This window comes from Penicillium citrinum (genome assembly GCF_028827155.1).
Source record: "Penicillium citrinum strain IBT 23319 chromosome Unknown utg000004l:1.0-2404223.0:1.0-2405248.0, whole genome shotgun sequence".
Classification (NCBI taxonomy): Eukaryota; Fungi; Ascomycota; class Eurotiomycetes; order Eurotiales; family Aspergillaceae; genus Penicillium; species Penicillium citrinum.
Window position 1 is genome coordinate 1,342,222 of NW_026622689.1, and position 13,869 is coordinate 1,356,090.

At 48.4% G+C, this 13,869-nt stretch overlaps 6 protein-coding genes across 6 annotated transcripts; 3 read left to right on the forward strand and 3 right to left on the reverse strand.

Moving 5' to 3' along the window:
* Positions 1 to 1,060: 1,060 nt before the first annotated feature.
* Positions 1,061 to 2,219, forward strand: N7469_005462 (uncharacterized protein; the record flags this gene model as incomplete). Its single annotated transcript, XM_056644382.1, has 2 exons — positions 1,061 to 1,454; positions 1,504 to 2,219. The coding sequence occupies 2 exons, from the start codon at positions 1,061 to 1,063 to the stop codon at positions 2,217 to 2,219; spliced, it is 1,110 nt and encodes a 369-aa protein (XP_056501196.1).
* A 2,120-nt stretch (positions 2,220 to 4,339) lies between these two features.
* On the reverse strand, positions 4,340 to 4,567 carry N7469_005463 (uncharacterized protein; the record flags this gene model as incomplete). The annotated part of the gene is made up of 1 exon (XM_056644383.1): positions 4,340 to 4,567. The coding sequence occupies one exon, from the start codon at positions 4,565 to 4,567 to the stop codon at positions 4,340 to 4,342; it is 228 nt and encodes a 75-aa protein (XP_056501197.1).
* Positions 4,568 to 5,117: 550 nt separating this feature from the next.
* Positions 5,118 to 7,062, reverse strand: N7469_005464 (putative transcription initiation factor TFIID subunit 12; the record flags this gene model as incomplete). The annotated part of the gene is made up of 2 exons (XM_056644384.1): positions 5,118 to 5,372; positions 5,473 to 7,062. The coding sequence occupies 2 exons, from the start codon at positions 7,060 to 7,062 to the stop codon at positions 5,118 to 5,120; spliced, it is 1,845 nt and encodes a 614-aa protein (XP_056501198.1).
* A 909-nt stretch (positions 7,063 to 7,971) lies between these two features.
* On the reverse strand, positions 7,972 to 8,832 carry N7469_005465 (uncharacterized protein; the record flags this gene model as incomplete). The annotated part of the gene is made up of 3 exons (XM_056644385.1): positions 7,972 to 8,284; positions 8,349 to 8,711; positions 8,768 to 8,832. The coding sequence occupies 3 exons, from the start codon at positions 8,830 to 8,832 to the stop codon at positions 7,972 to 7,974; spliced, it is 741 nt and encodes a 246-aa protein (XP_056501199.1).
* A 369-nt stretch (positions 8,833 to 9,201) lies between these two features.
* On the forward strand, positions 9,202 to 11,483 carry N7469_005466 (proteasome regulatory particle lid subunit RPN3). The gene is made up of 3 exons (XM_056644386.1): positions 9,202 to 9,869; positions 9,952 to 11,243; positions 11,328 to 11,483. Exons 1-3 carry the CDS (start codon positions 9,377 to 9,379, stop codon positions 11,469 to 11,471), a joined length of 1,929 nt encoding a protein of 642 aa, XP_056501200.1. The 5' UTR covers positions 9,202 to 9,376; the 3' UTR covers positions 11,472 to 11,483.
* Positions 11,484 to 12,135: 652 nt separating this feature from the next.
* Positions 12,136 to 13,582, forward strand: N7469_005467 (trans-hexaprenyltranstransferase; the record flags this gene model as incomplete). Its single annotated transcript, XM_056644387.1, has 2 exons — positions 12,136 to 13,332; positions 13,421 to 13,582. 2 exons carry the CDS (start codon positions 12,136 to 12,138, stop codon positions 13,580 to 13,582), a joined length of 1,359 nt encoding a protein of 452 aa, XP_056501201.1.
* Positions 13,583 to 13,869: the final 287 nt, after the last annotated feature.

Consider the following 13,869-nt stretch of genomic DNA (forward strand, 5'->3'; position numbering starts at 1 on the left):
TCCTGCCACCGAGGATCAAACAGACAAAGAGATCGATTTCCGCGGTCCAGAATGTTGGGGCCGACAGTGAATAAAAGAGGTCGTCCTCCTCCCACCCCTTCATCCAGAGGCCTCATTCATTGCTCTGTTTAATATGCTCAATAAGACTCTTCTCTGATTTCCCTTATCGGAATCTGTTTGCTGCCTGGCCCGGCCCTTCGTCCGAATTCAGTGGCCCCGTGTATTGTCTCGATATCCATTCACTGGCGAGTCACTCATTAACTGCGAGTCACATATCAATACTGTTTGTCTCGGATGAACCCCTTTTATATCTTCTCTTCAACCACCCCATTCAAACTTCTCTTGTTCACCTCTCTCTTCTTTTTCGACTCACACCTCAAACTTCCCTCCACACCCTCACTTCAACCTGTCACGGGCCTCGTACTTTGCGCTTCGTGATAAACCTGGCTCGACACTCAACCAAATTTTCTGACTCTACGCCTCTCATACTCACTCAGCCTGACTTTGGCTCTTCCAACCCCTCCTCAGCGAACTGAGTTCCAGACCCAGCATCCGCGTGCGACATCATCATTCCCAAACCAAACCATCCTGCTGTCAGTGTTACGGCTCTGAACTTACGGGAACTTCGAACTACGAGTTCTTCGCAACACTACCTTCTTTTGGAAACCCTCATCTACAGCTGCAAAGGTATTACCTTCTGCTAAGCTCAAGATTGAGACTGGTTTGGTTTCTACTGCGGCTTGCACATTTGCGTGGTCTGCGATCATTAGTTCTCATTTCTACTTGATCTCATTACTTCGAGGTACTCCCTTTTTCGAGGCCTTTCCGTCCTATAATTGCTCCTTTTCTGACTCTTAGATGCAGATCCCGTGGCACTTTGTGCCTTGACAGTCTCCTGTTCGCCTTGTTCGCTTGAACAGGCCAGTCTGCTTTCTCGCTGGACGAGCCTCGCCTTCAAGTAGAATCTTGGATCTGCCTCTTTCAACCAAAGCTCGACTAGAATACTAAGCAACAGCCCACACACGGTTTGATTCGGAACATAAACATGGAAGCATTACCAATGCCACCTGCTCGGCCAGCGAGGGATGGGAGTCTCCAGGAGGAGCCCCAGTGGAGCCCCGTTGTCCTCCGTTTCTTTGACTACCTAACCGCTGTCCCAGTCGACCGGGCCTTCCGAACACTCGCGCTATGGACACCAGATATGCCTTTTGAAGATTTCGCCGCAAGAATGGTCGCAAGAATTCCACAGAATTGGTTCACGGACATACATTATGCTCCGGCTGGTCCGCGCCTCGTTTTCACAAACGGCCGGCTCTACTTCGATAGGTCCCCGGATCCAAATGAGCAACCACGAGTTCTCCCTTTCCACAGCTTTGCCAATCCAAGAGAGGAAATCCTCCCTTCGCCAGAGCCTCCACGACGCCGAGCTCTCAACAGTTTTATGGCCTTCCGCAGTAAGCATCCTCACAAAGTCATACCTTGATCTCATGCTAAACTTAATAGGTTATTTCTCATGCATTTTCCCCGGGATTCGCCAATCAGTAAAGTCCAGTCTGCTCAGTGAAATATGGACGGATGATCCACTGAAGTCCCACTGGTCACTCCTGGCACGAGCATACACGCTCATTCGTGACAACTTCCGAATGGAAGACCCTACCCTACCTTTGTTCATTCGGCTTGTAGCATCGTTTATGGGTATGCCAACCCCTAGGAACTACTTGGCACTCTGTGGCTTCACCGTTGTGGAACGCAATGATCCAGAACACAGGTACACAATCAGTGGGCCAGACCTTTATCAGCGGATCATACCTCATGTTCGTACGGTCACAACAAACGAGATCGTCGAGTTTCTATTGGCTCACCCGGACTACCAAATGGAGCAATATGAGAGCTCTGTCTGGCCTTTTGTCAACAATGACGGGGAGAATGGTCAAATGGCGGTTCGCATCGACCCAACTAGACCCGAAATCGATGATCCTCTGGACTTCCTTTTCAATGAGAGCAACTGGGATCTTGACATTGAGGACACTTACTCCGTGGTGGATGACAGCATTGACCCAAATCGAGACCTTCTCTACTGGCCAACGATTGACCTCGAAGGTATCTCACAAGGTGCAGAAGAGCGTGCATTCATTTCACATGCATATCGCTCGAGACGCAATGCAGGCATGATATCCGGCGTTCCTCCGCTTGGCGTTCCTCCACTCGGTCTGAGCTGAGTTTCATTCTGCATCGAACCCGTACCATTGTTCAAATACAAACCCACTATCCAATCAAGCGGCCAACCCAAAAAAGAAGAAAATGAAAATGAAAAATGGAGAAGAGAGAAGAGAGAAGAGAGAAGAGAGAAGAGAGAAGAGAGAAGAGAGAAGAGAGAAGAGAGAAGAGAGAAGAGAGAAGAGAGAAGAGAGAAGAGAGAAGAGAGAAGAGAGAAGAGAGAAGAGAGAATGGAGAATGGAGAATGGAGAAGAGAGAAGAGAGAAGAGAGAAGAAGAGAGAAGAGAGAAGAGAGAAGAGAGAAGAGAGAAGAGAGAAGAGAGAAGAGAGAAGAGAGAAGAAGAAAAAAAATCCAAATCAGATGAAGAATATTTTTTCAGCACAGCAGGCGTTTCGGTTTAATGGCAGTGGAACTGGTTACATCTTTTTGCCCTTTCTGGTCTTCTTCGGTGTTTATGATTCCCAGAATAAGAATTTTCTTCAAGCACAGCAGGCGATCTGGCTGAGGGGCAGCGAGACTGGGATTTTCTCGCCCTTTTGATTTTTCTCATTCGTTCTAAGGTTCGAGATCACGGTTTGTTTTCAAGATCCGTGGGCCATCTGATTGAAGGGCAGTGAGACTGGTTTTTTCGCCCTAGTTTGAGTTTTGAGCTTTTTGATCTTTGAAGTTTCCAAATTGACACAATACCCGTTAACATGAGTAGAGTAGCATACAGCATCGGCCGATAGGGTCACACAGTCATATCTCATACATCAAATTGTGGTTTCCCCAGGGATCTCTCGTTTCCTCGTAATTTGAATTCTCTTAGCCACTTCAAGTCCTCAGCGCCAAGTGGAACAGAAGACTCCTCATCTCTTTTGTCCTACCATGTGCACCAGTGCATAATCTCAAAGGCTCAGGTTCATATAGCGAGATCGTCATATAGCGATTTCGTCCATGTATATTGGGAATTTTCGTCAAATATTGTCAAGTCACTTTGTGTTCCAACGCACGCAAGATTGCGGTATACCACACCACCATTACTCTGTGCACGGGTATGGTCGATCATCGAATGGACTACCTGGAATGCCAACTTAAGTTATTCTAGTTAGCCCTCTGTACACATGGATAGTGTTTTTTCCCTCAAAATCTTGATTCTGGTTGATCATTCCGTCAATGCTTGACTACCTTTGTGACTTTCCACGTCCTGTGGCCACAGTCAAAGTACACTGGCGAAGCATACTGTTGACATCCAGCATCTTTACAATGTTTGGCTCCAGGTTTCCAGCTGTTCCTTCGAAAGAAGGCTGTGTGATGGTTTGTGGACAGCTGGTAGACTCTATCCAACCACATCTTCGGAGACTCTGATCTGGAGGCCTGAGTCTTTCATCGATCAGACGCGTGGACAATTGATAGTATGTATTTCGAATATCAGAGCACCAGGAGACTACTGAAGAGTATCAGAGAAAGAGCTCAGCAATATTCAGCATGTATTATGCCTGTCAATGAAAATGGAGCATTGTAGCTCTATGCAAATAGTTCGACTTGGTACTTCATGTCCGAATGTGATAGATGCGGCCCAGGAGAATGTCCCGGCTATTCAAATTGGATTGGCTAAGTGAGAATATCCCTGATTTCTATCAAAATCTTGCTCCTGATAGCCACATTACTACCAAGAAAAGCTTTTGGAGACTGATTCCGGGATCAGCAATGCTATTTGCTGATTGGGTGAGAATAGTCAAGCTTAAATGTGAGCCTGGAAGAGTGAAATACCCTAATCGCGCCCTGCAAACCAAGTCAAAGGTAGCAAACGCATGAGACAAAGTAGAGAATATCAATAGCAGTTCTACTGGGGAGTTGGAGCTTTGTCTCTATTTGGACTTGCTATCCGATTCTTTCACGACTGGATGCTTCACTGTCATCGCTGCGGTACCATGTCTTTCAATCCCCATTCTTGATAGTCATGGATCAGCTCATGTACTGTCCAGACTTTATATACTAGTGGTAGATACTACTACCATTTTTGTGTTATTTTGATGATCTCACTGAGTTCAGTCCCCTCATACTCTGTGTGGGCAGTCAGTGACATAGTCTAATGTCTGTGATGCTGCATACCCCTTGTATGTTCACGCCAACATCATTCTAGGATCTACAAGCATAGACAGTGCTAGGCCTGATCATTCCTTCGCCATCGCAGTTATTCTTGGCAGACATATAGCGAATATCAATCAGGGATTGATCGCAGATCCAGCAATCTGCCAATGCCTTGTCAGACATTGAAAACACATCCCCTAGGGCATGCATCTCTTCCGCGTCTTCTCGGTCTTGAGAATCGAGTGCAAGTGCACTGGCAGACTCAAGTTTTGGCATTTTAGCGATGTTTAGCTATCCGGGGCGTACGTACTTGGGGCAAGAGTTGTTGAAACATTGCTCTACAAGGCCATCATACCATGGAGGTGCGAATTTGAGGATCGTCGTGACAAACAGAGCGCACCAAGAAGAGAACGTACAATACTGATACTGGGGGGTACTTGTTGATCAGAGTATACAGGAAAGTAGAAATTCCCATGAGAAGAAACTTGATTCGAATTTATTCCATAAGTCCTAGAAACGCCACCCCAGGCCATCGTGGAATTAAGCAGGGCATAGTAAGGAAGGCACAAGAGAAAAACGGGACAACCCAAAGTCCAAGTCCATACTAAGCAAAACTTTCGTTCCCGCGTTAATGTAGAAAGACAGTCAATCAAACAGAATCACCTAAATTGCGCGAATTGTTGAGAAAAGGTATGGGTGGAGTATAACACCCCATAATTAGACCGTACAGGTCCGGAAAAGAAAACGCCTTTATTTCCAGGTATGAATGAAGAACCCCAACCGCAGCAGCATTCGCAACGATAATTGCATCGATAATATACTGCACTTACTCAGTTCGACCTTGAGTAACCTTCGCAGCCTGAATGGCAGTCATCTTTTGAAGCCAGCCTTGAGTAGGCTGTGGTTTCTTCACAGTGCGAAGGTCATCTGTTGCGAAGCCGGAGATACGCATGTTGTAGTTGCGTTCGAGAACGAGTTGAATATCACGAATCTCCAGGGAGGAGGATGGGCGTAATTTCGCAAGACGGCATGCTTGAGTGATCACATCGTCGACAAAGTCATCTGCCATTTGAAGGACGAACTGTGGAAAGAGATTGTTAGTTATCACTTAATTCATTCACTTTTTTAAATGAATGAGAAAGCAACTGGCGTAATGAAATTGAATGCATGTATGTATGTACCTCTTCAGCATCAGGAGTTAGCATTTCTCCCTCTCCTCCACCTGTCACTTGGCGGACAAGAATATCTAGCATCTTCTTGCTAAGAACGTGTTGACCTTCTCCTTCAAGGACGTAGCCTGGGTGCTTTTGAATGGCGGGTTGACCCATCATTCCCATTGCACCATGTGTTGGGCCACCAGAGAGAGAAGGACGGGGAGTCGGCATGGAGACGGGCTCTGGGGTTGAGACATTGAGGTTCTTGGGAATGACCATGTTGATGTTTCGTGCACTGGCGTCAGCGGAGCGATTAGCAAGATAGCCTGGTGGCTGAGCTTGTTGATTGCTCGCTGTCTGGTTCAATGGTTGTTGAGGTTGCTGTTGTTGCTGTGGGGGTTGTTGCTGTTGTTGTGCCTGGTTTGCGGTATAGTTGGTTGCAGCTTGTTGCATGGCCCCAGCCTGAGTTAGTGGACGAGGCTGACCTTGATTGGCACCTTGCTGAGGGTTTGTCGGGGTAGGAGTTGAGCCGTCAGGATTGGGAGTTTGACTAAAAGTAATTTGAGCGCCAGGGGTTCCTTGTTGGGAAGGAGCTTGAGGACGTTGGATTGGAGGAGGATTATTGGAAGGAGCGGGAGTGCCACCTGCCGAGGGTGGTGCTTGCCCTGGTTGAGAAGTCGAGGGGGACATCGCCTGCCCGGCTTGATTTCGGGCTGCGTTGACGGCCGAGTTGATTGTGTGAGGTGCTGGAGGAGCTGCCTGTCCGGGCATCGTGTTGGCCGCATTTGGAGCCTGGTTGGGAGGTGCCTGCTGTTGGTTGTTTGCCACGGGGGCATTTTGGACTTGATTTGTGGTTGCACCTCCTTGAGTTGGCTGGTTCTGGTTGACCATCGGTTGAGTTTGTTGCTGAGACTGCAACTTGAAGCTTTCCTGTTGTTCTTTGAATTTATTCAGGAAGTCACTGCCCTCGCGGAAAAGTTTCTCTGCCGCCAGTTGTCGGTTCTTGAACTCTTGAACTTCCTCTTGTGACATATTCCCCGCCGCCTGACGCTGAGCGAATGACTGGCGCAAATCCGCAATGCGTGCCCGACCAACCTCTTGCTTCTGCAGCGCAATGCCATATCGCAATCGCGCCTCTGGAATCCACGTTTGAACCTGTTCATTGGTGACATTGGGTGGCAGATAGAAGTTCAGCGAGCTGACCTTGGCCTGGATCTGTGGCAAGAGTTGGCTAAGATTTTGTGGGTTGTTCGGTTGACTGCGCTGGACAGGCTGACCCTGCTGGGGGGTCTGGTTTTGAGGGACCTGCCCGGCAGCTTGGCCCTGCATTTGGTTCTGATTTTGAAGAGCCTGTTGTCGACTCTGCTGGAACATCCGCATTCCTTTCATCAGGTTTTGCGATAGCTGCGATAGCTTCGAGTGGGCAGTCTGGTATTCGGGGCTTTGCGCGTCGCGATTGTTGAGCACCTCCCAGAAGTTGCGCACCAACTGGGTATGTTGCGTCTTCTGCTGCTCATTCAGATGAGGGAGTTTCTGCACTTGATCCGTTCGAATGAGGTTGGAGTGCTGCTGCGGCGTAACCATAGGCTGGCCGGTCTGGGGTTTGGACCCGTCCATATTGGCGGTGATGAAGTTGAAGTTCGCGGGAAATCGGGGGTAGAGACTGCGAATTCGAACTAAGCTCGTTGTTTTGCACGATTCCAAAGCGTAGAAAGTGTAGTACCACCTGTGGTCCCGTCTCGCAGAAGATGAACCCCGGCTGGTTGGCTTGGGATGAGGTTGCGATCGGCTGCCATCGCCAAGACCGCCTTTTGCGGGTGCATGCTTTATGCGATTGGTTCGATGCGTCAGACTTATTCTTTTTCCAGGAACGCAATGAACTTCTATCAGTTGACAAAGGAATGAAGTTGTATGTTATCGAACTATTCAATGACCTCTGTGGTCAATGTAAGCCTCTAATGGTGAAATCAGCAATGTTTTTGTGCTCAATAACCTCTTGCTTGGCATCAACTTCAAGACTTACTTGGAGACAAGATTCGTTCGGGAACGATGTGGATATATTTTGTGTCCTCAAAGAATCATATCTAACGATTTAATAAAATTTGGATGGAGCTGAATGCTGAAATCTATCTTCTATCATGGCTGTCTCTATGAGCAACTAGTATAAGGTTTCCTAGGAAGCTGCACGCCTTGTTTTAAGTACGGCGTTAAATGGCTGTCTCTATGAGCAACTAGTATAAGGTTTCCTAGGAAGCTGCACGCCTTGTTTTAAGTACGGCGTTAAAAATTTGTACTATGTAGAGACGACTTCCACGCCAATAGAATGGAATGATAATATGTTGCACAGGGGGGTATATAAGTATAGACCAGGAGCTGTTGGGAACTCATGGATATCGTCAAATATCATAAACAGAGGCATCTCTCATCCGCAAGCATTCGCGGCGGTCGTGAGAAGCCCCATAGTAGAATCGTTCTTTGAGGATAGAGAACGACAGTTGAATCTTCCACAAAGATACGTAGCTCCCTTCAGCCCATGAGACCGTTGAAGTCTCGGTCCATGCCAGTGACTCGAGCTTCAAGTGCCCGCTTCTTCCGCTCTAGCTCTGCAATCTCAGCCAGTTCTCGTTCAAGATCCTCATCTGTGATTTCGGGAATATCTTGCTGTGAGACAGGGGGTGGGGAGAAGTCATTCTCATCATCGTCATCGTAAGAATGTCGCATTTGCTCAAGCTCTGCAGTGTTCCTAGCAACCCGATTTTCTAACTGGGCGACGGAATCGGCAATAATCTCATGACGATAGCGTAATCTCTCAATCTTTTCCTTCGCACCAGCAACAGGGCTAGGGTTCAAAGATTAGAAATTATGTTCAATGAGAACAAGGGAAAGTAGTAAAGTGAACATACTAGACATTGCACAGAATCTCGGCACCGCGCAATAAGACTTCCACATTGACCTCGCCGCGTCCACGTGAAGAAGTTCCAGCTGATCTTTTGATTTCCTCCATCATATCATGTCCAAGTACTCGAGCAACAGCAGATTGATTGCGATTCTTCCGCGCGGAGTAGATCCGACTTGCCATGGATTCATTCTCGGATTCTGAAGGAAAGGTGGTTCCACGACGAGTCGCACGCCTTTGTGGGCCTTGAGATTTGGCCGCTGGGTCAACTTGAAACAATGCCCTTTCATGAGCTTCTGTATCGCGGATCAATGAAGTAATATCATGGGAGCCGAGCAACGCGTTGGTGAAGATGCGGGGTGGAGGGAACCTAGAAAGACTTCGTGTTAGGAAACTTGTATACAGAGACAGGAAAAATTCACGTACGGAAGATCAGAGATTGCATTGGAGGAGAGAGCAATCTGCTCGAGGTGGGCATCAAGAAGTGGCATATTGAGAATATCCCCAGAAGTGGTGGACTGGTGACTTGCAATTGTTCTAACTGAGTGTTTACGGGTAGCTTCTGCCTCAGGCCAACAGATTGAGAAAGTGCCTGCCCAACTGAACAATTCAAGACCAGTCTTCTTTTCTTTTTTTTTCTCTTGCTTTTCCGATTGTTCAGTCTTTCTCTTCTCTGCTTTTCACCTTGAGATTCCATTAATTAGTTGTCCTCTTCATACGCTTTTTTATTCTCTCAAAACCTTCACGTTCTGCCGACGTCACGCGGCAACCAAACTTCTAGTAAGCTCCCGTGACTAAGCACGCTCTCTGGCGTCTTGCGTCCGTCCTCGTCTCTTGACATCACATCCCCCCATCCACTTCATCTATTTGCCTCGCTGCCCCGTTTTCTTATCATCTCGTTGGATCAGAGCAGTTCTGCGCCCTGGATTGTGCCATTCTGCTTTTTCTTTTTTGATCCTGTGCTCCGGATTCTACTCTTCCCCCTGCTTCCTTTAGCTTCTCTGCTGCTCAACTGAGCTCGACAGCTTCACAAAGATGCCCGAGAGGCGCTCTCTGCGATCAAACAACAAATCGGACGCCTCTTCATCTGCTAACGGTGAAAAGGCTCGTTCCAACTCTCAAAGCTCCGGTGCTAAAGACAAGGCCGCGCCGACAACTCGAGCCACTGCTAACAAGGCGAAAGCGGCCCCAGCAAAGAAAGGCGCTGCCAAGGGCGCATCAGACGCCGGCATGGGAGAGGATGATAAGTCGCATGTCAACGGCTCCAAGTCAACTGAGAATGGTGTGAATGGTTCCGAGGATGTGGAGATGGAGGAGGATACGGCAGGTGCGCCTACATCCTCAATCAACTCCAGTAAGAACCGGAATGGTGACGAGAAGATGACTGTTGTAGTGCCCCCGACTAAGGGATCCAAATCCTCCGACAAGCCGGGTAACGAGAAAGATGGAGATGTGGCAATGGACGGCACCGAGGATGATGCTGCTGAAGCCGAGCCGGAGATCGATCCGACAACCAAGGCCATCCAAGGTGAGATTCTTATATTGCATTGCAAGGCCCAAAAAAGAGCATTGATTAACCAGAAGCAACAACCTTGTTGTGATTCTTCCAGATATCAAAACCAACTTCACCCTTCTCGAACGAGCCGTCACCCATTTCGATCCCCGATTTACCCTCCGTGTTCTTCGATCGATATCGTCCATGCGGAAATACATCACCCCCGAGGTCCTCGCCGAAGTGATTGTGGAAACATATCAGGCTTCGAGTCAGACGGCGTCCTTCTTGTTGGATGCCCTTGACAAGTCCAATGCCTTTGAGGATGCTAACTCGAAGATGGAGGTGGATTCGGACAAGACCAAGGCCGCGTCGAAGGAGACCCTGCCCGAGGTAGACGCATATCTGTCTATCTTGGTTCAGATTTATCTTTTCGACCAACGCCAGACTCAGAAGGGTGCTAAGTTTTCGACTGATCTGATTGAGCGTCTGCGCACCCAGAACCGCCGTACACTAGACTCTCTTGCAGCCCGCGTGTATTTCTACTATTCTCTATTCTATGAGCAAATCACTCCACTCCCCCCATCTCCATCAGCGGCCGTCACTACCATTCGTCAGCCTCTTTTGGCTGCTCTTCGAACTGCCGTTCTGCGCCAGGATGTTGACACCCAGGCTACTGTCATGACATTGCTTCTCCGCAACTATCTGTCGACTTCTCACATCACCCAGGCAGACCTGTTGATCTCCCACAACAAGTTCCCCGCTGCTGCCTCGAATAACCAGATTGCCCGGTACCTGTTCTACCTGGGCCGCATCCGTGCAATTCAACTCCAGTATACCGAGGCTCACAGCCACCTAATCGGAGCCACTCGCAAGTCTCCTACCAGCCACAGTGCCCGCGGGTTCTACCAGTCCTCGCATAAGCTGCTTGTGGTGGTTGAACTCCTTATGGGTGATATTCCAGACCGCTCTGTTTTCCGTCAACCGGCTTTGGAGAAGTCCATGCATCCTTATCTGCTCCTTGCGCAGGCTGTGAGTGTTGGTGACCTGGATGGCTTCTTGAACATCGTCAACACACACAGCGCGGCATTCCGAAAGGATGGTACCTACACCTTGATTCTGCGTTTGCGTCAGAACGTGATCAAGACTGGTATTCGTATGATGTCGTTGTCTTACTCTCGTATCTCTTTGCGAGACATCTGCCTGCGTTTGGGCTTGGACAGCGAGGAGTCGGCCGAGTACATCGTGGCCAAGGCTATTCGCGATGGTGTCATCGAGGCTACCTTGGACCATGAGCACGGTTTCATGAAGAGTAAAGAGGTCGGTGATATTTATGCTACACGGGAACCTGGAGAGGCATTCCACGAGCGTATTCGCGCTTGCCTGGCTCTTCACGACGAGAGTGTTAAGGTATGTTATTCATGTTTCCTGCCATATAGGTGAAATTTTTTTTTCTTCCTTTGCTTGTGCTAATTTATTCTCCCCTCCATTCAGGCCATGCGCTTCCCAATGAACCAGCACCGATTGGAGTTGAAGAGTGCTCAAGAGGCACGGGAGCGGGAGCGTGAGTTGGCCAAGGAGATCCAGGAGGGAGACATGGATGATGAGGATGCTGGTGGTGATTTCGATGCCATCTAAGAGTGTGCTGTCCCCTTAATGGATACATCCTTCTTTTCTTCCTTCAACTTCACCCTGGCCTTATACTTCGGGCCTCCACGTCGTAGCGGACTTGTTCAACCCATGTGTTAATCGTGTGTCATTTCGCTTTTATTTTATATTTCCTTTGTTGGATATGTACGAAGGGGGAAGTGCAAGACCGAGCTGGCCGGCGCAATATTCATGTCTCTTCAAACCGAAACTATTTATTCTGCATCGGAAGTAATGTCTTTGGGTTCTTTAGTATAAAGCACCGTTCAACCGGGGTTGTTCCCGAAGTAGACTGCTTCGCATACAATGTGGCCCTTTCCGAAGATGTAAAAGATGGATTTTTATTTTCCGGTAACTTCGGGATTCTCCAATACATAGGTAGTATATCCCCAATCTATTTACAGGGTATTATTTTCCTCATGACTGCGTAATCTTGCAATCCCAACAATCCCGATGCGGCAGAGTGGTCGGCGCGCGGTGTTCGCGTGGTCCGTGCCGACCCGAGAGCTTTCGAAATCTTCCCGCAGGATTGTTTCTTGCACCGGCCGCAAATCCTCATTACACCTGGATCTTTCGACCCCCTCTCTTCAACTCCAGCTTAATGATTTGGATTCGTCGCTTAATTCTTTAAACTTTTCCTCGCCTTGCATTGACAATGCGAGCTCGAACTGTCTCGGCAGCCGGGCAAATCGTCACACGCACGACTTCAGCCTCGACATCTGTCTGCTCCCAATGCCTTCGTCATGATTCCCTCCCATCTTCTTTCTCCGTCCAATCTCGCAAATACCACCCAACAAGACGGCGGGATGCGTCGCCATTCGGTGCCGCGGTTTCAGCTGCCCAGACAATCTTCAAGGGTATGCCAAAGGCTCCTCCGGGCATCTCGGTCGATCCACTCCGCATCGTTGGGAAAGAATTGAAGTTCCTGAGCAAAAATATTCGCCAATTGCTTGGATCGGGTCATCCGGCCTTGGATAAAGTTGCCAAATACTATACGCACAGTGAAGGCAAACATATGCGGCCATTACTGGTTCTGCTCATGTCCCAAGCAACAGCGATAGATCCTCGCAAACTTCCCACCGAGCAAGCCAATCCCAGTCCCGTCGATAATCCTCTCAGTCAACCCTCCATACTCGATGACTCAAACCCAGATCTAAACCCGCTTGTATCCCGGGCTACCGAGAGCCATCAATACAATATTGCCGGCGACGACAATATCCTCGCGTCACAACGTCGATTGGCTGAGATCACAGAACTTATTCACACAGCCTCCCTCCTCCACGACGATGTTATTGATAACGCCGTCACCCGCCGTGCTAGCAGCTCCGCAAACACTGCTTTTGGCAACAAAATGGCCGTTCTGGCGGGAGATTTCCTACTTGGTCGTGCTTCTGTGGCTCTTGCTCGACTACGTGATCCGGAGGTCACCGAGTTGATGGCAACTGTCATTGCCAATCTGGTGGAGGGCGAATTCATGCAGTTGAAGAACACAGCTCAGGATGAAGCTAAGCCCGTCTACACCGATGACACTCTCAACTACTACCTTCAAAAAACCTACCTGAAGACCGCCAGTCTGATTAGCAAGTCTTGTCGCTCTTCGGCTGTGCTGGGTCGGTGTGCGCCCGAGGTCGTCGAGGCTGCCTATTCCTACGGTCGTAATCTAGGTTTGGCTTTCCAGTTGGTCGATGATATGTTGGATTATACGGTGACCGAGGCGGAGATGGGTAAGCCCGTTGGTGCTGATCTTGAGCTTGGTCTGGCAACTGCCCCCCTTCTCTTTGCCTGGAAGAGTAATCCCGAGTTGGGTCCTTTAGTTGGACGCAAGTTCCGTGAAGAGGGCGATGTGCAAAAGGTAAGATTACCCTTTATCCATCCAATATTCATATTTCGGTGGATATGCTGCGTGAAAGGCCTTATGTATTAACTAACGGTTCCAACAGGCTCGTGAACTCGTCTACAAAAGCAATGGCGTTGAGCAAACTCGCCTCTTAGCTCAAGAGTACGCCGACAAGGCTGTTGCTGCAATTAGCGATTTCCCCGAAGGCGAGGCTAAGTCCGGATTGATTGAGATGTGTGAGAAGACTATGAGACGTCGGAAGTAGAGAATTATTTTGGGAGAGGTTTGTACCATTATAAACATATACGCACTAGACGGATCTCTTGTGCTTTTTTTTTCTTTTATTCTTGTTTTGGTTGCATGTACACTATATTACTATTTTATTTTAGATGCGAATGTTCGGCCCGGGTCGGTTCATGATGTGGTGTTTATTTTTAAAGTGATATAGACCCCCGAATATCTATACATATGTGGATCTTCCAACTCTTTGACCTGTCAATATTTGAGTTCTTGTATACTGTATGTACATAGTTTGTACAGATGTACCTCGGT